The 24,148-nt window shown below is 38.2% G+C and overlaps 5 protein-coding genes across 5 annotated transcripts; 1 reads left to right on the top strand and 4 right to left on the bottom strand.

Annotated features, from left to right (window-relative positions):
• Positions 1 to 713: 713 nt before the first annotated feature.
• Positions 714 to 4,462, bottom strand: LOC18022930 (disease resistance protein RML1A). Its single transcript, XM_006405270.2, has 4 exons — positions 3,918 to 4,462; positions 2,707 to 3,820; positions 2,325 to 2,615; positions 714 to 2,239 (listed from the first exon to the last, which is right to left on the bottom strand). The coding sequence occupies exons 1-4, from the start codon at positions 4,382 to 4,384 to the stop codon at positions 1,127 to 1,129; spliced, it is 2,985 nt and encodes a 994-aa protein (XP_006405333.1). The 5' UTR covers positions 4,385 to 4,462; the 3' UTR covers positions 714 to 1,126.
• Positions 4,463 to 4,825: 363 nt separating this feature from the next.
• Positions 4,826 to 6,337, bottom strand: LOC18022929. Its single transcript, XM_006405269.2, has 4 exons — positions 6,165 to 6,337; positions 5,686 to 5,746; positions 5,323 to 5,384; positions 4,826 to 5,148 (listed from the first exon to the last, which is right to left on the bottom strand). The coding sequence occupies exons 1-4, from the start codon at positions 6,246 to 6,248 to the stop codon at positions 5,059 to 5,061; spliced, it is 297 nt and encodes a 98-aa protein (XP_006405332.1). The 5' UTR covers positions 6,249 to 6,337; the 3' UTR covers positions 4,826 to 5,058.
• A 2,036-nt stretch (positions 6,338 to 8,373) lies between these two features.
• LOC18022928 (probable WRKY transcription factor 24) lies at positions 8,374 to 9,570 on the top strand. Its single transcript, XM_006405268.2, has 2 exons — positions 8,374 to 8,755; positions 9,270 to 9,570. The coding sequence occupies exons 1-2, from the start codon at positions 8,391 to 8,393 to the stop codon at positions 9,454 to 9,456; spliced, it is 552 nt and encodes a 183-aa protein (XP_006405331.1). The 5' UTR covers positions 8,374 to 8,390; the 3' UTR covers positions 9,457 to 9,570.
• Positions 9,571 to 16,463: 6,893 nt separating this feature from the next.
• On the bottom strand, positions 16,464 to 18,997 carry LOC18022926. The gene has a single exon (XM_006405266.2). The coding sequence runs from the start codon at positions 18,815 to 18,817 to the stop codon at positions 16,850 to 16,852; it is 1,968 nt and encodes a 655-aa protein (XP_006405329.1). The 5' UTR covers positions 18,818 to 18,997; the 3' UTR covers positions 16,464 to 16,849.
• A 514-nt stretch (positions 18,998 to 19,511) lies between these two features.
• On the bottom strand, positions 19,512 to 23,775 carry LOC18022925 (E4 SUMO-protein ligase PIAL2). The gene is made up of 16 exons (XM_006405265.2): positions 23,454 to 23,775; positions 23,296 to 23,368; positions 23,142 to 23,207; positions 22,954 to 23,019; positions 22,779 to 22,861; positions 22,552 to 22,603; positions 22,394 to 22,465; positions 22,079 to 22,146; positions 21,944 to 21,992; positions 21,769 to 21,853; positions 21,591 to 21,692; positions 21,396 to 21,447; positions 21,263 to 21,314; positions 20,987 to 21,103; positions 20,244 to 20,894; positions 19,512 to 20,166 (listed from the first exon to the last, which is right to left on the bottom strand). Exons 1-16 carry the CDS (start codon positions 23,624 to 23,626, stop codon positions 19,714 to 19,716), a joined length of 2,214 nt encoding a protein of 737 aa, XP_006405328.1. The 5' UTR covers positions 23,627 to 23,775; the 3' UTR covers positions 19,512 to 19,713.
• Positions 23,776 to 24,148: the final 373 nt, after the last annotated feature.

Here is a 24,148-nt window from a genome sequence, read left to right as displayed (position 1 = left end):
TGTATCCATAGAATACTTCACAACAGTTTTGTGAGCTGCAAATTTCGGAGGTAGACATCTAAGCAACTTCTTGACCAATTTCTTGTCCTTGTATGTTTTCCCAAGGACAGTAGCCTCATTCGCAATAGTGCTCAGCTTGGTGGTGAAACTAGCAATTGACTCATCCGCACTCATTTTGAGGTTCTCGAATTCAGACGCCAAATGATCAATTCGAGTCCTCTTAACACTCGTATCGCCTTCAAAATGATTCACCAGAGTATCCCAGGCTTCTTTTGCTGAATCACACCCTTGGATGATCCCAAATTCGTCCAGATCAACAGCAACAAAGATAGCAGAAATAGCCTTAGAGTTAAACTTTGAAAGGTTTTTTTCAGTCTCAGTCCAGGTGTTCTTGGGTTTTTGAATCAGGATTTTCTTCCCATTCTCATCCTCAGATACAACAGTTGGGTACTCCCATCCTTGTTCCACAGCGGTCCAAGCGTCCTCGTTAATAGCCCTGATATGATGTCGCATACGAGCTTTCCAATGACCAAAGTTCCCTGCACGAAGTATCAGTGGCTTATGCACAACAATCAACTTCTTGGAGGTCTCCATGATATCCACAGTCACCACAAAATCTAAACCTGATATAGTTCCACTGATCTAGATAGGCAACCCGCTCTGATACCAAATGAAAAGGATATAACACAGAGACTATATGTTGAACACACTGATTTTGCAAAACACATTTTTGCCTCTTATTAGAAATCACTTAGACAATCACAAATGATCTGTCTAATCAGTTTTACACGACCTTGCACAGCAACTCGACACTGACCAATTCCTAATCTACCCAACCTAACACAACAACAGTTGTGTAACTAGATTACAATCACTCACCAAGAACCTCACGTTTCACTCAGCTTCTTGTGAATATTGCTCTCTCAATACTTGCTCAGGACGGCTAACCCTACTGAGCCCCTTTCACTTAGGATTTATACCCTTTTGTCTCGAGTATATCTCTTTTCCGTTTTCTGTTAAGATTCTGATCTTCCTTTCTTGTTATGAGGATCTTCTTCCTTTCCTTGGATCAGTGGTGCCACGTTAGCATTCATCCTGCATCCTATGTGTCACTTGCAAACTTGTGTTATTCCCGCTCTTCCATGTGTAACACATTCCTTGTGGAGTCACGACTCTTACACTGTACACCACACCCAATGATCTTGGCATCGTTGTCATCGCAGCTGAACTCAAATGTAATCTCGCTCGTACCCACACCAATTTCACCACCACGAAATATAAACAGATGTTTCGATAGAGGAGGCAGATCATAATACCATACAGATCTCCGAAATTTGGTTGTAACATCTCCTTTGCTTCTTAGTCTACAAACTATACTAATAAATCGACGCCGCTTAATTGGCGAAAGCAGAAGGCAAGCCTTAAATCTTGAGGAAGCAGAGAAAGTCCCTTCACCACCCGGAGCCAGAGGGATGTTTATGGATTTTCCTGTGGCTTTGTGAGTGAACTCTGCAGGGACTTCTTTACCTGGTAAGCATATATAATCGCGAACCGATTGTTGTATGATTCCTCTTCTTGCTTCTTCATCCAGGTTCAAACAGTTGTAGAACGTGAGTGCCTCGACTGGTTTGTGGAGAGGGCAACATACTTTCTTCATAAATACACAATTGTTTGCGTTTAGGGACACGAGCGAAGGGGGAAGAGCCTGAATTGACTCGAGCTTTGTGCAGTTCTCGACGACGAGCTTCACTAGATGCTGGAGACCTATGATGCAATCTGGAATCTTCTTTATATCACTGTTGGTTAGGTCTAGCGAGGTAACACTTAGCGGGACATGTGTTAATCTCTCAAGGCTTCTGCTGCCTATCGCAAGCTTCTCACAACGAGACCAACGTCCAACAATTGATGCAGGGACGTCTTTTATCTGTGTGTTTCTCGCGTGGAGAGTCTTGATGTTGCTCGAGATATCTGGAAAACTTCTCAACTGCGAGCAGTTACTCATGTCGACTTCCTCAAGAGATGCTAAGTTGATGTTGGTGGGAATAACTCGTAGCTTTTCGCAGCATCTCATAAGCAACTTCTTCAGTTTGTGTAGATTCCTAATAGAGGAGGGAAGCTCCACCAAACTTGAGCAAAACGTAAGTGACAGTGTCTCAAGATTAGTAGCATTCGAAAGATCTGGGATTTCTTTCAACCTATCGGAATGGTCCAACTTTATGTTCTTGAGTTTTGCAAGGGGCTGCATGTTAATACACAACAAGTGAGATATATCAATCTTATTTAGGTTGAATCAATATTGCTTTAAAGAATATCAAATAACCAACCTGGATTCCTCCCCAGAGCTTCTTGAGATTACTGAATTGCATATTGAGCTCGACGAGACGATCTGGCTGAAAGCTTGCAGGAAGACTTTTACTCGGGTAGTAATCCCACTTTAGTAACCTTAGACGAGGTAGATATTCCAAGTCCTCTTTTATGTGTAGGAAGCTACCACCCAATCGTTGGTAAATTCTTAAGAATTGGAGATTGTGCATTCCTTCAAAGGCTCGCTTGCTTATATAGAGCTTGTCGATATAGGTCGTATCTAATGTTATACCTATGAGAGATGAAGTACCCTACCAAATAATACAAAAGAGAAAACTGATGAAATTGTTATCACAGAAAAGAAACACTAGAGAATATACATTCATATTTGTGAGAACTTACTGTTTCATTTTCCAGTACATCACGAATCTCTTCGGCTTCTACTAAAAACTGACGCTTCCCAGGCTCGTCAGACTGTTGAACAACTACTTGCCTACCCAACTGTTGTAGTAGAGAGTGCATCACTATCTGTCTATAATGAGAGATATGCACCAGAGACTTTTCAGTTAAGGTCTTCAACCCACTTGGAACATCGATGTTACTGTTATTAGCGAGCATGTCTGCCACATGATCAACATCTTCATGGAAGAAAAAGAAGCATGCAATGTGGAGAAACAGAGCTTGATCTTTCTTCGACAATCTGTCATATCCCACTCGTAACACATCCTCAATTTTTCTGTCAAGACTTTTTTCCATGTTAGATAGCTCAATTTCCCACTCGTTCTTGCTCTCCCCACGCAAAGACGAACCCACAACAGAAAGGCCTAATGGAAGATTGCTACAAAACTTTACTACTCTATTTGCAAGCTCTTCAAAACCATCTCGTACAGAACTTTGTTTGAAAGCAGATAAAGAAAAGATCTCAAGAGCCTCGTTTTTGGATGGGAAATCCACATGGTAGATATCTTGGATCCCATGTGCTTTCAAAATCTTTTTATCTTCTGTGGTCACGATGATCCGACTTCCATGACCGAACCAAGAAGGTTCTCTAGCTAAAGCCTCTAGTTTCTCTAGATCATCTACATCATCAAGAATGATAAGCACTCTTTGATTTTGTAGCCATTCTTTTATCCCACCGAAATGATGTACCCTCATATCCCTCTGGTTCAAAATCTTGGATAGAAGTTGGTTTTGCAAACACAGCTTGGAATCATAATCATCAACACCAATCATGCTCCTAAAACTTCCTCCTCTAAGGTTCCCCATAAAACATCTAAGTCGATAATCGCTAGACAGTAGATTGTATAAAGCTCTAGCAATGGTAGTCTTACCAATTCCGGCAGGACCCCAAATTCCAATCATCTTCACATCATCGCTCTCCAGGCATAACATCGAGTTCAGATTTGTCAAGTGAGCTTCAAGTCCGACCATCCCGTCAAAATCCCTGAAAGGTGTAACATTCAGTTTGTTCGAAACATCTCTAGCAATCTTTTGGATCATCTCTGCTTCGTTAGGCCTACCAAAAAAAAAAAAAAACAAAATCGTGTTTGAGAGGTCTAAGTTTACGAAAGCTTCACCATTTCTTGTGAAAGATAAAAAGAAACAATTCATACCAATTGAGAGAATGTTCTCCTTCGATGTTTGCGACATCAGTCAAAGCTTTGCTCCATCTCTGCTTCACTTCCTCTGTTTTTCCTTGGCAAGTTTTCATGAAAGCGTTCCCGAAATCTCCCTTCTGCTTCCGTACACTGGACGGATCAACATCGTAAAAAATCGTCATCACGATCAGCCCCGAAGCTTCTTTGCACTTCAAGATCTCGACCAATTCATCTAAGCACCAGCTCGAAGAAGCGTAGTTCGTCGAGAACAGAACGATCGAGACTCTGGATTCTCTAATCGCTTTCACGAGCTCAGGTCCGATCGAATTGCCTCTCTCGATCTCCTGATCCTTGAAAGTCGTGATCCCTTTGATTTCAAAGTAATTGTGTAAATGACTGAGAAACCTTTTACGGACATCTGCGCCGTGGAAGCTCGGGAAGACATGGTATCTTCTGATCTGAGTCGAAGAAGAAGAAGCCATGAGAGAAAAGAGAGATCGAAGAAGATAAGCTATCTATGGAGGAGAGTAAGGAGAAAAAGAGTTTGAAGAAAGAATCACAATCGTATGGCCGAGGAAACAAGTCCACTGTTTATATATTGAAACAAAAACGCGTAAAGAAGAGGAGGAAAATTCAAAGTAATTTGTATGTAAGTGTACCGGAAATTTACAAGCATGCTTCCTCGACGACTCATAAAAAACCGTGTTTCCTTATGGTCGTCGAGGACCACTGGCTTCCCCTCTGTTTTGACTGGTAAATCAGGATTTGACTTTGTCAAAAGCTCAGACATTTTTCGGTGAAAAAGATGTGAGATAATGAAAACCCTGACAGAAGATGAGCCAGATCCTCTCTGTTTTAGAATGTTGGCCTTTCAAATTTCAAAGAAACCTGTACTCAGAAAAATACACGTAGAAGAAGAGAAATTTTCAAAAGGAATATTTGAATGTAACTGTACAGGAAAATACAAACAGCATGTTTCCACCAAAGTCTATGAGGAACACTCTGTTTCAGGATACACATTTTCTCTACAATCCTGTTACAAGAGCTGCTCTTATCTTTTTTTCTACCATTAAAGGCATTCACTTTGTAAACAACCCACTAATAAGAACACTAACAAAAGACTCATACAACATGACTATTATAGGGTTGAAAGCTTTTATAATCCCTGAGTAGATGATGAAGCACGGAAATGCTTGTTCCCGTGCTCACCCGCCAGATGCTCTGAAGCCGGTCTCTTTGGTCTCAACTGCAAATGACAAAATTTGACCCACAAAAAACAGAGTTTAACACTTGTTCTATATCTCACACGGTAAAACAAATTTCTTCCTAAGAAACTAGCTTTGTTATGAACTACGAGGAGGATGAACGATTCAAATAAATAAAAAAAATTAAGAAACTTTGAGGATTGAATCTCTATCACCTTTTCTTCAGCTCGTTGATAGAAGCTGCGTATAAGTATGTTTTTGACTTCGGTAGTTATCACTGCCACAAAAAATCAACGGAATAAAGAGATGAAATCTAGAAAATCAGCAATGAGCTATCCATAAAACTCAAGACTATATTGTATTTGATTAGCACCCATTTGTCACGAGTTCAAATCTCCGAGTCTATTCTAAGAAGTGAATCATGTGAAAGATAGTTCTTCATAATCAGATAACTCACTTAATACAAGTTCAGGATCAGTTTCTGGCCAACATCACAAGTTCAAGGCCACATGTAGACTATATATAACGTAGTTACTGAAGAAGGCAAGACCAAAAAAAAGGTGACTTTTTTATTTTACCTTGATCTGGTGGTGGTAGTGTACGGTTGTGAGTAGGATGATAAGTAGTTGGAACCATCCTCTGTTTCAAAAAAAAAAAACATTGAACAAAAACTCAAAATCTTCGATAACAGATATTAAAAAAAATTCCTAATCTTTAAGCTCTTTTAAATTCAACTGTTATATGCAATAAAAATGAAAACTTTTCATCTGATATGAGATAACAGAATTAAGTAATTAAACAGCTAATTAAGGCCAGTGGAAACAGAATTCTGATTCAGAAATCAAATCTGGTGAGAAAAAAAAATTGCTACTTTCTTGGTTTGATGGTTTCTCACAGGATCCAACATGATCAAAATTGGATCAGATTCCAGATTAAGGAAACTGAGACTCAATCCACAATTTTCAGGAAAACTAATTAAATCGAACTCAGATCCGATTCTACCCAAATTCACCGAAAAAATGAGAGTGTTTGACTGAAAATAGAGGGAAGAACATACAGAGGGATTAGAAGGATCGGAGGGACGATGTTGACTGAAATTGTGAGGATCAAAGGAAGGCAAATCACCCAGAATCGACGCCATTTCGAATTTGCGGATGTTTCCTTCTCTTCTTCGCCTTCGGTGATGTTTCAGAGAGAAGAAAGACAAAAATAAAATAAAATGGGCTAGTGGGCTGGGCTCACTCTAGAACAACTTTTACCGCCTCTTTATTTTCTTACCATTCTCTTTTACCTAGTATATTATTAACGACAGTATTCCACAATTATTTACCATCTTTTATTTACCACTTGAAAAAACTTTGACTACTTTTATGTCACCAAGACCTTGAACATTTTCTAGAGCCTTTGAATTAATCCAATCAATAACTAGCTTTCTTTTTTCACAGCTAAAATATTTTCTCTCCTTCTCTTTTGGCTGTAGAAAGCATATTTTTCTAAAGCACATAATTTTGAGCTCTCACTCAATTTCTCTTTCATTTCTCTCTTCTCCGAGCATCACTTATATATACAGTCAAGCTTTTATTTATGAAAATCAGAACCAAAGCTACGGCAACAAAAAAATCCGAAAGCTTAAAGTCTACAGCAAAAAACATAGAGCTTCCAGCCTTCACTAACCAATCAGGGCGTAGATCTCTTCTTCTTCAATTTTTTTTGCTAGAGGAATATCACTTCTTTATCTCATCTTCTTAAGATGCAGCAAGACCAAACATTTTCATTAACCACCTACTTTATTCGGAATATATGATATCCATATTATATATCATGTGAAGTTTGACCTTGCATCTATGGATATTGGAATAAAACTAAAGAATATCATAAATATTAATTGTATAATGTAATAGGATTTAATGGGCATATGTCCTATATTAACTACTACTCGATTTTCCTGTTCTTGAGAAAAAGGGGGAAACAAACGCATGCACGCATTATCGCAATTATAAAGATATAAAAGCTTATATATAGTGAGGATTTAGTTACTAATAAACACAGGCCTGGATAAACATATAAGTTCATTTATAAAGTTCGTGTATTGGTCATGGGAAACTTATACGTGTTTATAGAGTAGAAGGAGGTTAATCAATTTAGGAGTCAAATGAGATTCTTACCCACTACAACCATAATTATATGATTAAGTTGAGTTAGTCGTTTATCCGTATTTAGAGCCACGCCACTTCATTTCCATGAAATACATAAATACAACTAATTATTTGCTATAAATTTTTATTTTTAACGCGCGTCATTTTGATAGTTTATCGTTTTTGGGCACCATGAATATTAAGGTGTGTTATTTTTGTATTCATTCCTCAATTAATTTTCAGATTAAACTCATCAAAATTCTTGCATAAATCACGGCATAATATTGAATGCAATAAAGACATAGTATTGAATTCAACAGATCCGAATAAAATAGGTGATTTGATCCAAATGAATGAACCGTACACATGTTTCTAGAATCTTCGTTTGTGTTGGATATAATCATATAAATCATTCTACCCACCAATTGATTTGAAACCATATTATAAGTTTATAACAGTGAGGTTTTGCTTACGATGCTTATGGTGAATGTAGGCTTAATTATCTTGCAACTAATATTTATATATATATATATATATATATATAAATATATTTTTTTAATTTGCCTTAATTAGCCTTATGCATGCATGTACTCTAAATTCTTCGTACACATTGCATGCCTGTGTGACCCTTGAATAAAAGGTTTATTTGATTGAACGGTTTACTAGTGTGGTACGAGTTAGGAATAAAGTATAATTGGATCATGCGTACTGATATTTTTTTTAGTCACATTTTTAGTAGCACTTTAATTATCGGCAAAAATAATTGTAAGAAGTACAATTTAATGATTTTCTTATTATTCTAATTTCTCAAGTCTCAAATATACCATGGGTACTTAGATCGAGTGATATTATCTACACAAAGGGAAGAAAAAAAACGAGTGGACATATGTTATCCCAATAGAATCTCCCATATCTAAAACGGAGAAGAAAAAAAGAGATAGGAAAAAAGGAGGGAGATAATAAATTAAAGTTTAATAACACATGCAAGGAACTAAATGGAAGTAAAAGGCAGTTGAACAGAAAATTAGGTGAACTTAGTTGGCCCCAATGCCCTTTTTACTCTTTACTTCTTCTTCACAATCTAACATTACGCATCATCTATACATATAGCTCGGAAGAGAGAGAGAGAGAGAGACTTATAGAACAATATGGAAAGACAAGACATAAATTCTATGTTAAGCCTAGATGTCGAAAACAGCAACACCAGTTATACCACCTTCTCTTCCTTTGTTGATAAAACCCTAATGATGATGCCTCCGTTAACATATTCCAACGAAGTATTAGAGCCTTCTTCTTCTCCTTTTTCTTGGTATCCAACGAGCCTCCATGTGCATGCGCCACCACCTGAGAATGATCAAAAGGGAGAGAAAGGGAAGAAGAAAGACAAAGAGAAGAGATCGAGGAAAGTTCCAAGGATTGCGTTTCAAACGAGAAGCGATGATGATGTTCTTGATGATGGCTATCGTTGGCGAAAATACGGTCAGAAATCTGTCAAGAACAATGCTCATCCAAGGTACGCTTACACATTTACATCCACGTATTAGTCTATATATATATATATATATATATATATATATATATATATATTTCTGATTATGTGACATCATATTAAAGTATATTTCCAAATACGGAATCGACCAGCACATTTCGTAGCTAAAAAACATTAGCTTAACAACCGGCACGATCTAGTTTTATGTTTAACATTAAACGGTACTTATATAAAAGTACCTTATAATTAGTTCAAATCAGCCAACTTCTTAAGGTAGTGTATATTGGCTTACAAATTAATTTTATCAAAGATACATAGCTTTATAACTCTGTAGAATCATGTAAATATATTATCGTAACTCTATTGAAAATCCAGAGGTAATATTGATGAATTTATGGGTCTAATGAATAATTTATAACTAAAGTCTAACATAAGAAAATGTTGATTAATTTTACAAAAGACTAAGAATTATTTTTTATATGAAATCAAAAAAAAAAAAAAAAACTACAAAAACTTAGTAGTGTTTCACAAAATGCAGGAGCTATTACAGATGTACGTACCACACATGCAACGTGAAGAAACAAGTGCAGAGATTAGCAAAAGACCCGAACGTCGTCGTAACGACTTACGAAGGCATTCATAACCATCCTTGCGAGAAGCTCATGGAGACTCTCAATCCTCTGCTCAGGCAACTTCAGTTCCTCTCCAGCTTCTCTAATCTCTGATTAATTAATACGTACTGGTGTAATTATTTAATTTACAGCTGAGGTTTTAATCATCCCATCCACGGACCTACATCTCCCAAGTCACAAGTGTATAGAAACAGATTTGAATCCAAACGTAACAATTATGATTATCTTGTTTACATCTGATGATTTTTTTTTTCTGGTCTGAGTTTGGGAAGATTTGTTTAATTTGAATTAGCTTCGACTAGGCATGTCAACTACTAACGTTAAAATCTGGATATTAAACTCTTATCCTCCAGCAAGTCTTATCTTTGAGGGTGAGTTACGAACAAATCAATGTATATTCTCAAGCAAAGTAAAAGATGATCTTCACTATGATTTATAATCTATCAGTAGAGTAGTCTATATCTTGTTGTGATGTTTCCTAATAAATAAATACTAGGTGATTACCTCTATTATGTGCAGAATAAATATTAACCATAATTTTTTTTTTCAAATATGTAAATACAATTATAAAAATGTTAGCTGATATTTATAATTACAAATATATTTTTTTGCCGTCTAATTGATTTTATTGAGAAAACAGTTTACAATCATTGTTTACAATCGTTGTCTACAAGAACTCTTAAAAATGTAGGAAACATATGATAAATAGAAGATGGGAAGTAATGGCAGTTCCAGCAAGTAAGTCAGCGCATGAATTGGCTGAGCGTTTGCGGAAAGTGAACTTGACTTCATCAAACATGCATGTGTTTCAAATTGTGTATGGTTGAGAGATAGTGTTGCAGCTTGAGATTCACTTTGTAATTGTTGATAGTTCTTGTTAGATTGAGGTTGTCTCCTTCGAATTCGACTTTACGGTAACCAAGACCCCATGAGTTTTGCATGGCCCAAATTAGAGTATACATTCAGCTTCTTCTGGGCTACACCGACCTTGGAATTTCCCCATACCACTTTCCAAGAAGGTGCCATTGCCGTTTCTGATGATCCATCCTAGTCCTGAATCTCGTGCACCTTCATGGTGAGAAGCGTCATAATTGCATTTTATCATATCACGAGAAAGGGGTCGCCATCTATCGTGATGCCCTGATGTAGAAAATATGTTAGCAGAAATCGAAGAGCCTGTAGAACTTGCACTAATCCATTCTTTAACATCATCAATGGCTCTTTTCAATGTTTCTTCTTTATCAATGAGATTTTGTCGAAAACCAAATCATTACGGGTTTCCAAAGGCGCCACATGATCCAAAACGGAAGATGTCTATTTTCATCAATGATCTGAATGTGAGAATGTAGTGTGAATAAGAATCTGATTATCCAATTACAAATATAATTACAAATATTTGTTTATATTTACAATATATGTACTAGTTATGCAATTATAAATAATATTTAAAATTTTATTTATTTTGTAATACAATTGCATAAATGTTAGATAATTATTATTTTATAATTAATTTTAATAGTATTTTTTATATGAATAAAAATTTATTTTAAATATAATAAATTAGATTAATACGTTCTATTTAACCGGTCTAACATTAAACTTAGATTTTTTTTATAAAAAAAAAATTGACTTATAATATGTATAAAAATATTTAGATTTTCTTATTATTAAATTGATAATGTGATTTTTTTAAACAAAATAAAGATCAAAGAAAGATGAAATAAGAAATATAATATTTAGTAATATAAGTAATATTATGTACTAAATTTTATAAATATGTTGATAAGAAATAGAAAGAGAGAATATCTTTACAAATTAAATGTTTGAGTATTAAATATATAATTTATATATACTAATCTTTAACCAAATTAATGTTATTGATATTTGATGTAATTAGTTTAGTAAATTGAGTCTACTTTCAAAAAAAATCTGAGAAATTCTCTAAGATTGACACCTCAGCATGGCACTCATATAAATAATACATGAGACAAACGTTTTTTAAGTGTCTTTGTCAATTAATAATATAAGATACTTTATTAATGAGCTAGTGATTAACGTGCATAACATGTGATTCAGTTTATTTATATGGTTATGAATTACGCAAAGATTACATTGATAGTCAGAGATTGTAAAGGTAAACGAATGTTGAAAGATGCATGTAGCCACAGTTTTGTCCCATCAAGAAGTGCATTGGCATCGTTGGCAGCTTCGGTTGAGTGATACGCTGGCGTAGCATATCGATATGAAACCTAGCTCAACTGTGAGACTCTGGTAAGAATTTCAAAGGAACAGCTTCTTGTTTGTTAAAATCACGAGAATTTTAAAAACAAGGTAAGAACAAAAGCTCTTTATTATAATTCAATCAACTCTGCCTTCAAAAGAAGGAGTACAACGCCTTTATATAGGCAAATGTCAATGCAGAATAAAAAACGAAAAAAGGAAAGAGTCTAAAAACCAAATTCAGTTTGAAATAGGAAAAAACTAACAAAAGGAAAAAACACCATAAAAATATATATGTTGTTTGATGAAGCTTCTAAGATGATGCTGCATCAGGTCCCTCCGGGTTTGAAAGATTCGACCTTGAATTGTGTAAGGACTCTGTAGAACAAAACGCGATAAATACTTGACATTGAAAACATTAGAGGTGTTAATGTCGTCGGGAAGTTGAAGACGATAAGCATTATCATTGATGCGCTCGAGAACCTTCAAAGGACCAATTTTCTTTACTTTGAGTTTATTATAAGTACGAGCAGGCATATGATCCTTTTTTTAAATACCGCCCAAACTTGATCACCAACGTCAAAAACCAGTCTACGACGATGTGAATCAGCAGTGTTCTTATACTTCAAAGCTGAAGCTTCTAAATTTGCTTTTGTGTCTGCGTGAACTGTTGCAATATTGTCAACAAAGGCTGCTGGATCACCATGAAGGCGAGTTCGATCTGGGAGAGTAGACAAGTCACACAGCCCTCGGGAATCATTTCATAAATGACTTGAAAAGGACTAAAACCAAAACTCCGGTTTTGTGAATGGTTGTGGGCAAACTCGGCCTGCGGTAACTTAGAATCCCACGATCTAATTGAATCCCCATCCAAACAACGTAGTAGATTCCCCAATGAATGGTTAGTGACTTCTGTTTGACCGTCTATTTGAAGATGATAGGCAGAACTCATATTAAGACTTGTGTCCAACATCTTCCACAATGATTATACATGACTTTCATTGTGTAACTCAGAGATAAGTTTCAGACGGAGGCTGCAATCCGGAATGCACATACGTGTTCCTCGAAAGAGAAAATTATCATGAACCGTATAATCAGGAGAATGACCAGCATTAGCATCTTGAAAAACAGGTCCAAAGAACGCATCAATGGCGTACAAATCAGCAAATGTACAAAATCCCAGAACAGAGACGTGTAATACCGCAAGTGCAGAATGACGACGACTTAGAGCATCCACCACGCGATTAGAAGAATCAGAAGTATGCTTAATAACAAAATTAAATTTTTGTAAATAAGCAATCCAAGAAGCAGGGCGAGAGGATACCCTATCTTGACTGTGAAGATGTTTCAAAGCATCATGGTCAGTATAAAGGACAAATTCTTTATGAAACAAATAATGCCTCCAATGTTTCATTGCTTGAACGATTGCATAAAAATTCACATCATAAGTGTTGTATCGTGATCTTGCACCAGCTAACTTCTCGCTAAAGAAAGCAATGGGTCAATGACCTTGACTTTAAACTGAACCAATGCCAGATTTCGATGCTCGGTTGAAATCTGGAAGAACCAGAATCGACGCAGAGCTAAGCTTGTCTTTGATCAAAGAAAATGCCACATCAGCTTCTTTCGTCCAACTTAAAGAACCCTCACTGATGTAATTTGTAATTGGTGCCATCACACTATTAAATTGAGGAACAAAACGCTGGTAAAAATATGCTAGACCATGAAAACTCCTTGTTTCAGAAAGCGTTGTAGGTTCTGGCCATGACTGAATTGCAGAGACTTTATTAGGATCAACTGCCAATCCTTTAGCTGAGACGACATATCAAAGAAAGTGTACCTTTGGAGAACAGAACTCACACTTCTTAAGAGTTGCAAACAATTTTTCTCGTTGAAGCATGAAAAGAACTTCACGCAAATGGCGAAGATGATTGTCCAATGACAGACTTAAAAACCAAAATATACAACCACAAAATTGCCAATAAAAGGACGGAGGACTTGATTCATGACTCGCATGAACGTACTAGGTGCATTAGACAATCCAAACGGCATAACGAGCCACTGAAAAAGGCCTTCACACGTCTTGAATGCTGTCTTCCACTCGTCTCTAGGGCGTATCCGAATCTAATGGTAACCACTTTTAAGGTCCAATTTGGAGAATATCGTTGATGTACCAATTTGATCAAGCAAGCTCTCACGCAAGAATCCTTTAGTAACCAGATCTTCGACTTGTTTCTGAAGTTCTTCGTGTTCACTAGGACTCATCTGATAATGTGGTTTGTTGGATAGAGTACCATCAGGAACAAAGTCAATGCGATATTGAATATCTTGCAATGGTGGTAACCCAGTTGGAAGATCGTTAGGAAAGACATCCGCAAAGTCTTAAAGAAGTTCGATGAACTCAGCAAGTGCATTGTGGGGCACAGACAGTGTCGCTGGAGATGCTAAGAGGACAAATACTCTTCCTTCCTCATGCATTTCAACCTCAAACGGTGCTCGCTGAAGTAGTAACGTTGGAAACATGGATTGGTCCAACTTTTGTGGTAGTGACGGTTGCAATGTAAAACTGCGATTTTGATGCTTAAACTATAGGTGTATAGAAATCCATCATGTAGAACTTTGCGATCAAACTCCCAAAGACGTCCAAGAAAATTTATAAGGTGCAGGATGTAGTTCCTCCTTAAGGCCGAGCTTTTGCACAACCGTTTCAGCAATAACGTTCTCTTTTTTTTTTTTTTTTTTTTTGAATAAATAGCAATAACGTTCTCAGAGCTTTCAGAATCAATAATTAGGGAGCAAACTTTCCCCTGAATTGTGCATCGAGAATTAAATAGATTATTTCGTTGAAGAAAGTCAATCGAGATACACGGTGCCAAACAAGACCTGTGTAACATCAGAAGTGGACCAGAATCTGCTTCAAGACATTCAGGATCTTCTGCTTCATTGTTATAATAAATGACCTCTACATCACTTCATGCCGTATCAAGCAGCAAACACCGACGATTTCTTGTTGAACAACTTAATTGCCGATGTCCTAATTCTCCATCCACAAGAGAAACAATGAAGAGTGCTTTGTCTAATTGGGCGAGCTGTACCCACAGGTACCATTGCAGTTATCGGGTTCAGTGTCGTCAATTCAGTAGTAGTTGGAGGCGGAGCAGTGGAACGAGTAGAACGAGAAGTTACCTTTAGTTTGTGCTTCGATGGTAATAACCGGTTGATGAGCTTGTGCCAGAGTCAGAGGATTAAACAGATTGAGGGTGTGTTGGATATTCTGACGTAATCCACAAACAAATTGTGCAATGATCTGCTTCTCAGAATCTTGTAGATTAATTCTATTGGCCATTAAAAAAAATTCAGTCGAATATTCATCAACAGAACGACTTCCTTGTCGCAAGTTCTGAAATTTTTGAAACAAAATTTGCTCATAGTTAAACGGCAGAAAACTCTTCTTTAATTTTCTGCAACTTTGTCCAAGAAACAATTTTCTGTTTTCCTGCATGAGCATGAGACTTCTTAAGCTGCGACCACCAAGCAACAGCTCGTCCTTTAAAACGAGTTGCGATTCGGGACACATCGATCCAAAGGCACTCCTTTAAATTCTAAAACTTCTTCCACTGTAACAATCCAATCAGGCAAATCCTCTGCAGAACCAAAATATTCTAGAATCTATTATATTAAAATATAAACACTTTTAGTGCTTGCATTTAAACACTCTCAAAGTTTTATTTAAAAACAATTATTTGAAAACTGTTTTAAAATTATCCTATTTTGTTGCGATACTATTTTTTAAAATACATTTTCTTTTATATAAAAAAAGTAATTCCGAAAATTACATATCAATTTAGATAATTAAAGATTTTCTTAACATAAGTTATATTTAATTTAAAATTTAAAATATTTTAAAAAACTGCAGTTAAGTGTAAGTCTAAAAAGTTAAATTACTTTAAACTTCTTTAAATATAGTTTAGATTTAATTTAACATTTGAAATTTAAAAAATATTTTTTTAATAAACATATGATTAGCAAATATATTATTGTGATTGATAAATATTTATATTATACGGTAATTTGATGGGACATGTTAGGTTTTTTCATAATTGTGGTTTTATACGGGTTAAGTTATCAAAACATGCAATATATTAAGTTAAAAATATTTCAAAATTAGTAAATATGTTATTATATAATAATATGAAATTATGTTTTTTATAACCACAATCCTTTTCGGATTAATAGAATGAATGAATTAAAATTATTTTTTTAATAATTATCTTTCTTCGATTATTAGAATGATCGGGTAATAACTATGTTTTTATGTTCGTGGTCATAATAATACTAACAAAAAAAATTAAATATAAATTATATATATAAACAAAAAATTGAATCTTTATCATTTATTAAAAAATATCTACAAAAAAAATCATAAATTATATTACAAAATTTGATAAATTTTTCGTGCGAATGCACAAAGTAAAATTTAGTTTTAAGTTTAAAATTTGATTCCCAGCATGGATCAATGTCTTCGTGAACTGCTTGATTATCATCGCGAAGAGGTTATCAACGTCAGAATTGTGATTGTCACCTCTATGATTACGAGCAAGGCGTGCAATCTGCTACAAATTCGGCCCTTGAAGAGTTGCAGGTAACGCCGCCACCGATTGTTGAAGATCTTGGATAGACTACCTTATATCGTTGCCGTTGGCAATAAGTTAATTATGTCAAAGATGGAGTGTACGAACCATCGTGAGGAGCGTAGCAAAGCTTTGATACCAACCTGGCGCAGTGTACCGATGTGAAACCTAGCTCAACCGTAAGACTGGTAAGAATTTCACACGAACCGCTTCTTGTTTGTTAAAAACACGAGAATTTTAAGAACAAAGTAAGAACAAAAGCTCTTTATTATAATTTAATCAACTCTACCTTCAAAAGAAGGAGTACAACGCCTATATAGGCAAATCTCAAAGCAGAACCAAAAACGAAAAAAGAAAAAAAAAATTAAAAACCAAATTCAGTTTGAAATAGAAAAGAAGTAACAAAAGGAAAATACACCATAAAAAGAAATACATTATTTAATGAAGCTTCTAAGATGCTGCTGCATCATACGCGTTTCACAAGACAAACTTGGAATCATCCTCGCTTGGCTCGAGTACTGTTTCGCGCGGTCCCTTGAAGGATCTCCGCAAAGGTGGTATTTAAACAACAAGGTATATTATGTGTTCGCTGTTGAAGAAGAAATCACCATCAAAATCGAAATGGAAACAATGAATCAATTGAAAGTGAAACCCCTTGATCCTCTTGATTGGTAAAGGTCTAGTCTGCCCTTGGCCTCCTGCAGCAGAGCTTCTAAGCTCTCTAGCTGAGTAACCCAAGACTGCTTGGAAGCCCACTCCAACACTGCCAAAACCTCGTCCTTAGCCAGTTGTTCGCTGTCCGGAACATTGAGTGCAATGTAACATAGCAGCTCTAGAGCCGGAATTTGAACGCCACTCTCTCCAAAATAAGCCAATTGAACCAGATGCTTCCCCCCTCCAGCTTCTATAATACTCCTCGAATGATCTTTGTGCAGGTAATTCTCTGTGCAGGCGAATTTGGTGAGTGCAGCCGCTGCTTCCCCTGTCACCTCTGGCTCTCGTTCGTCCAAAAGCTTCACCAGAGGCCCAATCATTCGTGTCTCAGTTGCTTTGAATGTTCTTGCAAGGTTCCCGATGGTTCTAATGCAAGGGATGAGCAGCTCAGAATCCGAAATCTCAATGATTCTAAGCACTTGATCGACCACAGCCTTGCAAGCCGGGGAATTCGGCTTGAATGAGGAGCGTCTCAAGTCTGCGTCCTGCTCTGCAACGGCTGTGATCTCCATCAAAGCCATAGCCGAGTTGTATCTGACCTCTTCGTTGCCTTTTTCAATCAGATTAGCGAAGCAAAGGAGAGCCCTTGACTCTGTGATGCTTTTGCAGATAGTGGAGTTGCCTTTCGCCAGCTTCCACAGCGCCCTCGCCGCCATGGCTTTTATCTGACACTTGGTTGTTGCGTCTTCCAGTTCGCGAGTCTTAGATGCGCTAGAAGTCGAATTCTGGTGCTGCTGCTGCTGATTATTGCTAGGGGACTTCACACTGTTACTCTGAATCACGCCATTGTTCGTCGACTTCTTTGGAGGATTTGCCCGAACCGCCATGGTGTTGACGACGACATTGTGCATCTGATTTGGCATTTGTTTTCCCGTCGGGTGGGGAATGGAGCTCTGATCCTCGTCCACACCTTTGACCAAGGAGGCGGAGGAGGAGCAGCTGGGATTTTCCTTGGCAAGAACCACCGCATGGTGAATGGAGGTAGCTTTGCTGTTGGCAATGGCGTACTTGCTGTACTTGCTGTGCTCTTGGATGGTTTCGAACGCCAGGTGACCGACGAGTAGCCGAATGGCGTTGTGCTGAGCGAACACGTCTTGGCACTTGGGGTGGTTCGAGACGAGCTCTGACGTTGCCCAAGCAACCATGGCCTGGACCTTCATCGGGCCTTCTTTGAGGACTTTGCCAAAGACAGAACACGCGCCGCCGTGGATCATGTGCTCCACGCTCTCAGAGTCTCGACCTAGCAACCCTAATGCACGTGCCGCATTCTCTTGGCCCTCAGGTTTGCCTTCCTTGAGAAGTTTTAAGAGAGGCACGACACCACCTTCCTCAATGATAAGCTTGGTGTAGCGATCGTTATCACGCGCCAGGGAAACGAGGGAGGCAGCAGCATCGGAGCGGTCTTCGAGGGATCCGGTGTAGAGAATGGCAATCTGCTCCCAGATGAGGCAGAGAATGGGCTCGTTGGCGGCGATTGGGGGAAGACCAAGGTATCCAGCATCGCCGCGATCTTCAGCCGGAGCGGAGACACGGAGTAGCCAGGAAACGTCACCGATAGAGTTATCCAGCTGAGCGAACATTTTACGGAAGGCAGCGGTGGGGATGATGGTGAAGACGCGCTTCATGAGGCTGTTGGCTCGACACTTGAGGACAAGGGAGAGAGCCTTTTCAAGCATCTGCTCAGTGTCATCAATGATCCGGCGAGTGGGTCGCTCGTAAAGGTCAGAGCTGGCACGGGCAGCCTGGCGGAGTAGACCGGCTAGCTTCTCAGTATTGGCCTTAAGTTCACCGCACTCTTGTTTGAAGGAACTAGCCTCATCAGCGGCTCTGACCACCTGGTCAGCGAGTTGGATCGGCTTCGCTAGGATTTGCTTTACAATATCCGCCATCAGCGAGATCGGACAAAAAAAATCAAAATTAAACTTGGAAGAAAGAATAAATACAAAAATCCAGTCTTAACTGAATATTTACAGATATCCACAGATATCCAATTTTATCCAATTTTGTTAATTTTAAAATTAATTTTTTAGACCCAATGACAGGCCCAAGAGCTATGGGCCCACTACTTGGCTGAACAATGACTACTTATGGGCAATGATGAAGACTCTTACTTATAGTGCAGCTTCTCCCTCTATATTATTCCATTTTGTCGATGTGGGACAAAGCAATGGACAGACATTTAAAAAAAGTTCATGATGATGGCGGAAGATAGCCGCCAGAACACGGCTTGTCTGCGTTCTCCAACCCTTGCGAAAACAAAAAACCAAAACGTAACATTAGGATTATATCAGTAAAATCAGTGAAGAGTCGTACTTAGTCAAAAACACTAAATCTTACCAAATTGGGGATAGTTCAAAACCAGTTTCAAGAATAGGTCGCAAGAATTAGGCAAATGTAGTGTTGTGGTCTTCGGATCTTAACTCACTGTTCAATGTCATAAGAGAATGTCTAAGATTTTTTGTTTTAACCTCAGACTTTTTGGCTGACTTGGTCGGAGCATTTTCCTACCACCACGAATTTTCTAGCTCCTAGTTTTGGTACGTAGGAGAAAAAAAAAATAGAAACCTTTTCGGATTTTGTGAATACTTCTCCACCAATTTACGAAGACATATATTTATTGATCGTCATTAACAAGGTAACTGATCGCTAAATTACGAGCAAAACTAAAACGTTGCACCCCGGAATCCTAAATCAGGTTCATGCCGCTTGAAAAAAAAAGATAAGTTACAAAGTTCGTTATGTTAGTGTTGTGACCTAAGCACCAACCTTCCCTTGTTATGGCCTCTCAAGTCCTCCATGTTGCTGTCGGTCCAGAAGGCGTCGGGAAGACTGGAGGGGCGGTTGAAAAAGGCGGCTGAGCCTGAGACGTTTGAACCGGTGGTGTCTGAACCGGTTGTGAACCGTGGAGCCTAGTTTGAGACTGTTGGGTAGGTCGGATGATCATGTGGTCGAGAGCAGGGGAATATGAACTGGACAGACTGCCTCGCATCCTTGGGCGCCAATTGGTTGTATCAGGAGTAGTCAAGTCCAGATCCACTAAGTCACTGGTTCTGGAAACAGATTGTACAGTGGGACTACTTGGGCGGTGCCTTTTAGCGCTCGCATGGCTACTGTTTAGACTTTGTAAGATATAGCTATTGGGCTGGCTAGTGAGTACTCTGGGGATATGCGCAGACTGAACAAAAGACGTTGCATTCCCAGGAGACTGGCTCGTAACTGGAACTGGGTGCCTCCGGTTCTGCAAGGAACACATATTATCAACACATGAACATTCACTCAAGAGAAGAAACTATGTTCTCAAATAGATTCACGAACCTGTGATGAAGTTGTCATTAATGGTGCGTGAGGTGTATAAGTCTGGTTCCGTCTCTGACTAGAGGTTCTACCAAGATATGGTCCGGTGGGCGTAACAGGTGGAACATGAGCCTGAGAAGATTGAGGAGAAGGATTCGGTACGGTGAAGCCAGTGGAAGTAGTTGCTGGTCTATCTCTTGGAGATGGTGTCTGTGAGAATGGCGCAGGTACCGGTGTTGGATCTCGAGGCATTGATATTTGGGATAAGTTTGGGTATTCTTGACCCGTTCCAGTATTCAAGTGATCTAGCATCACCTGATCAAGTGATATCACATCAGAGATGTTAAACAAAGAACCGTAATCATCTTCTGAAGCATCTTTGCTTGCGTTGTTATCACTAGATTGACCCTGAGCATCTGGCAAGCGGGGCTTCCGGTCCACAACCTTGGTGGTGTCACTAAATAGTTCCATTTCAGCATCATCATCATCATCATCCCCAGTAAGATCCAAAACAACTGGACCAGAGTCTAAGAAGCTAGTTGGGTCTTCAAGATCATGAATGATTACATCACGAACAGGTTCCTCGGTCCCATCATTCTCCCTTGCAACCTTCCATGTGCCACCAGCATGGATGATAACATCAGCAGCCTTGTGTCCCGCATCTTCTAATATCTGAGAAATATGATATGATACGAGTTCTATATATTAATATGAATATGTAAAGATGTAGCAGTAAGCAAATTACGGCATAGATAGTTACTTGCCTTGACCATGTTTTGATCTAGACGGATCTCTGTGTAGCAAACAGGTTGATTACAATGCGGGCAGCGCCAGGATGGATTTCTCATATTTATGTGGACATAATTCCAGAAATCAAAACACTGCAGCAGAAAAGTTACCATATCAATAATACATATTAACATAACATCCATAATTCTATCTCTTTCTTTCAACCCATTGGCTATCAAAACACTATATGCCGATTTAAAAAGATGGAAAAGAAAAAAAAAAGAATATCGCATCAGATTAGGTTGCATCACCTGAAGATGTTTACACAACTGGCCCTTCACTGGAAGCTTGATCCGGCTGCGACTGTTTTAATGAAGACTAAATTAACGACCAAAGACAATCATAACATCACACAGTGATACATAAAAAAGGCAGAAGTGGTACCTTATTGGACATTTGAGAGATACTCGTGATGGCCCCTCGATGATGTCAGAATCTATAGACAGACAAAAAAAGGTACAGAGCCATTAGTCCGGGGGAAAACAAAATTTCTTACTGTTATATGGTTGCAAATCAATGAAGGATTCGCAGTGCAATAAAGAGATTTTTCCTCTCTCCTATATTATGCTATTGAATTACCTGGACTTGACTCGAGGATTGCAGACTGAAGGTAATCTTTAAGCACCGGTTTAGCAGGTGACAGTATCAGTCCCGTAAAAGCAATCACGATGATGTAATGACCTTTGAACAATCAAGCATTAGGATTAGAAAACATATACAACAGAAAAAAAAAAGTATATATAAACTGAACAGATACCTTTAGAACTCCCCATCACTTGTAAGAGGTTCGTTCCGTATTTGAGGATGGCAGTAACATTTGTTGGGAGTTGAGGCCCTGAATCCTGGAAAAAATGAAGATTGACATTGAACAAATCTACATGCACATAACTAGTTCAGAGAAACAAATTCGAATAAACTCAAGTTGCACAAACCATTGCGATATTAACTCTCTTCTCGACCACCTTTCCATTTAACAGGATGCTGCAATTTTCATACAAAAGCCAGGAAGTTTATACCCGATCAGATTTCGTGTCAGTGATGAAAAATAGCAAATTATTTTCTCATACCTGACTTCTGGAGGATTTATAATACAGGCAGATGTGTCTATGCTGTCTGTCTGGACAACAAATAACCGCTGAAGAGCAAACAAGGATCTGGAGTAAGTGAAATCATACGCTAACCAAAAGGCAACAAGATGAAACGAAGGTTCAAAATGTATACGAAGGACTAGTAGATACAACGCAAGCAATGGTTAAATTCTCAGGTCGCAATTAAGATAATACAATTCTTACTTACGACCACCTAGTTGCACAAGATAAAGATAGATTTCAGTATGGACAGATCAGAACGACATCATTGACTAACAGACAAGTCGTACATACAATTCTTTCTTGGAGAGAATGCGGCATCTTCTTTGAGATATGGAAATCATGCGCCAGCATTGTATAGCCAGCCTGCCATGTGAGGAAAGCACAGTGAGAGGGTAACATATCAGATGTAGATGTTTAGACCAAGAACCAGAAGACAAGCTCAAGCTCACCTTCACTTCAAGAGAAACAAGAACATGCCCAAGCTTCACAAATGGATAGAACCTGGGATCAGAAATAAATAAATTTCAACCAGTGAATACCATTCTAGTCAAGAAGTTTACGGCATCGCTTAGCTAGCTAGTGATGAAAATTTCATAAATACTCACGCTCCTAGAGTAAAGTCAATCTATCAATCAACAAAACCACAGGTTATAAGGACGGTGAAAGCAAAACCTACCTCTCCATGATCTGCGATAATGTACCACCGGGGCTTTTAATCCCAGGGTTAGTGTTTCCGGGACTCCCAAAACTATTCTTCATCTGAATAACAAGGAAACCATTAGTATCCTCACAAATAGAAATACTCAGCAATATCAGATTCATGCCAATATTCTGAAGAAGAAAAGACAGACCTCATCAGCAATAGCTATAAGTTCTTGACCCTCTTTATCCGAAAACCATCCCAGCTGACAAGCATGCTGTGCCATTAACACAAATCAAGCATTGATATCGAAAACTAGAGACACCTAATCAATGAAATTCTGCAGATTACAAATCCAAACAACTACAAAATGCCATGAACTGTCTCTCCTACTATTACCTTAACTGAGATCATCAGTACCATAACAGCCGTCTTGGTGTACACATCAGTTCTATGTCGGCACACCTACACCACATAACACCCAAACTACTATCACTACACTAGCAATGGACTCGACTCTCAAGCTCCATACTTCTCAGGAAGAGAAACTAACCTGTTTGAGCAACAAGGGAAGCTCTTCAACCTTCTTTGGGATCTCATTATTCGCTATAGCAAAATCAATGCCTCTGCGAGAGCAAAATCGAAACAATCACGAACAAGCAGCGATTCCTCAATCAAAAACCCAGAGATTATGAAGGCAAAATTACGTACTTAGCGAGAGAGATGCAGCAGATCTGGAACTCCTTGATATCACTCCTGGGTCCGCCTTGAACGTGGAAACGCAATCGCTGCGTCACCGAAGCCAATCGGAAGGAATTGACAAGTGCAGCTGCCGCCTTCTCCGGAAGGCCAGGTCCCGCCGGAGGACGAACCGCCGTCGACATCAGATTTTGGAATTTTAAAAACTAAATCAAACGATTGCTCCTTCGTTGTCCATTGATTCTTCAAAAGGTGACTCGACAATCCAAATTGACTCTGGAAGATGAAGTAAGAATTACGTTGCTCAATCAAAAAACCCTAAAACATTCTCCGTTGGCACCTCTTTCCGTTCAACGGACTTCACCGTTCTGCGTATTATATTAATATATTAATTAATTTTTGTGCATTGTTTTTTTTGTTTTTTATAAAATAGCCAAATAAAATGCCAACTTTCCGGTTTAGCCCAAAAAAAGGGCCAAAATGATGAACCCCTAACTTTCACACTCTTTATGAAGGAAGAGTTTCAACTGAAGAAGTAGAATTTAAAGCCGACCACAAATCTAATTTCCTCACGATCTGATAGCAGATTAGCGTAACATTACAGTTTTAAAAAATAATACTGTTAAATCAGTAGTGAATCCTGGCGTAACATTACCATTAAACTTGGATATATGCAAATGCCAAGATTTACAAATGTGAAGATGACA

This window comes from Eutrema salsugineum, unplaced genomic scaffold (genome assembly GCF_000478725.1).
Source record: "Eutrema salsugineum unplaced genomic scaffold, Eutsalg1_0 scaffold_14, whole genome shotgun sequence".
NCBI classification, from domain to species: Eukaryota; Viridiplantae; Streptophyta; class Magnoliopsida; order Brassicales; family Brassicaceae; genus Eutrema; species Eutrema salsugineum.
This window is presented reverse-complemented; position numbering and strand designations above follow the sequence as displayed.

Bases quoted from the DNA above. Each gene is read 5' to 3' on its own strand.
- LOC18022925 (XM_006405265.2), bottom strand. From the start codon at position 23,626: ATGTCGACGGCGGTTCGTCCTCCGGCGGGACCTGGCCTTCCGGAGAAG. The intron at 23,208-23,295 runs GTTAGTTTCTCT...TATGTGGTGTAG, and splicing joins TTCCCTTGTTGCTCAAACAG to GTGTGCCGACATAGAACTGA. The intron at 21,693-21,768 runs GTATCTGTTCAG...GATTGTTCAAAG, and splicing joins AGTGATGGGGAGTTCTAAAG to GTCATTACATCATCGTGATT.
- LOC18022929 (XM_006405269.2), bottom strand. From the start codon at position 6,248: ATGGCGTCGATTCTGGGTGATTTGCCTTCCTTTGATCCTCACAATTTC. The intron at 5,385-5,685 runs GTAAAATAAAAA...TTTTTGTGGCAG, and splicing joins ACTACCACCACCAGATCAAG to TGATAACTACCGAAGTCAAA. The intron at 5,149-5,322 runs GTGATAGAGATT...TGTCATTTGCAG, and splicing joins ATCAACGAGCTGAAGAAAAG to TTGAGACCAAAGAGACCGGC.
- LOC18022930 (XM_006405270.2), bottom strand. From the start codon at position 4,384: ATGGCTTCTTCTTCTTCGACTCAGATCAGAAGATACCATGTCTTCCCG. The intron at 3,821-3,917 runs GTATGAATTGTT...TTTTTTTGGTAG, and splicing joins GGAGAACATTCTCTCAATTG to GCCTAACGAAGCAGAGATGA. The intron at 2,240-2,324 runs GTTGGTTATTTG...ATTAACATGCAG, and splicing joins AGCTCTGGGGAGGAATCCAG to CCCCTTGCAAAACTCAAGAA.
- LOC18022926 (XM_006405266.2), bottom strand. From the start codon at position 18,817: ATGGCGGATATTGTAAAGCAAATCCTAGCGAAGCCGATCCAACTCGCT.
- LOC18022928 (XM_006405268.2), top strand. From the start codon at position 8,391: ATGGAAAGACAAGACATAAATTCTATGTTAAGCCTAGATGTCGAAAAC. The intron at 8,756-9,269 runs GTACGCTTACAC...CACAAAATGCAG, and splicing joins AAGAACAATGCTCATCCAAG to GAGCTATTACAGATGTACGT.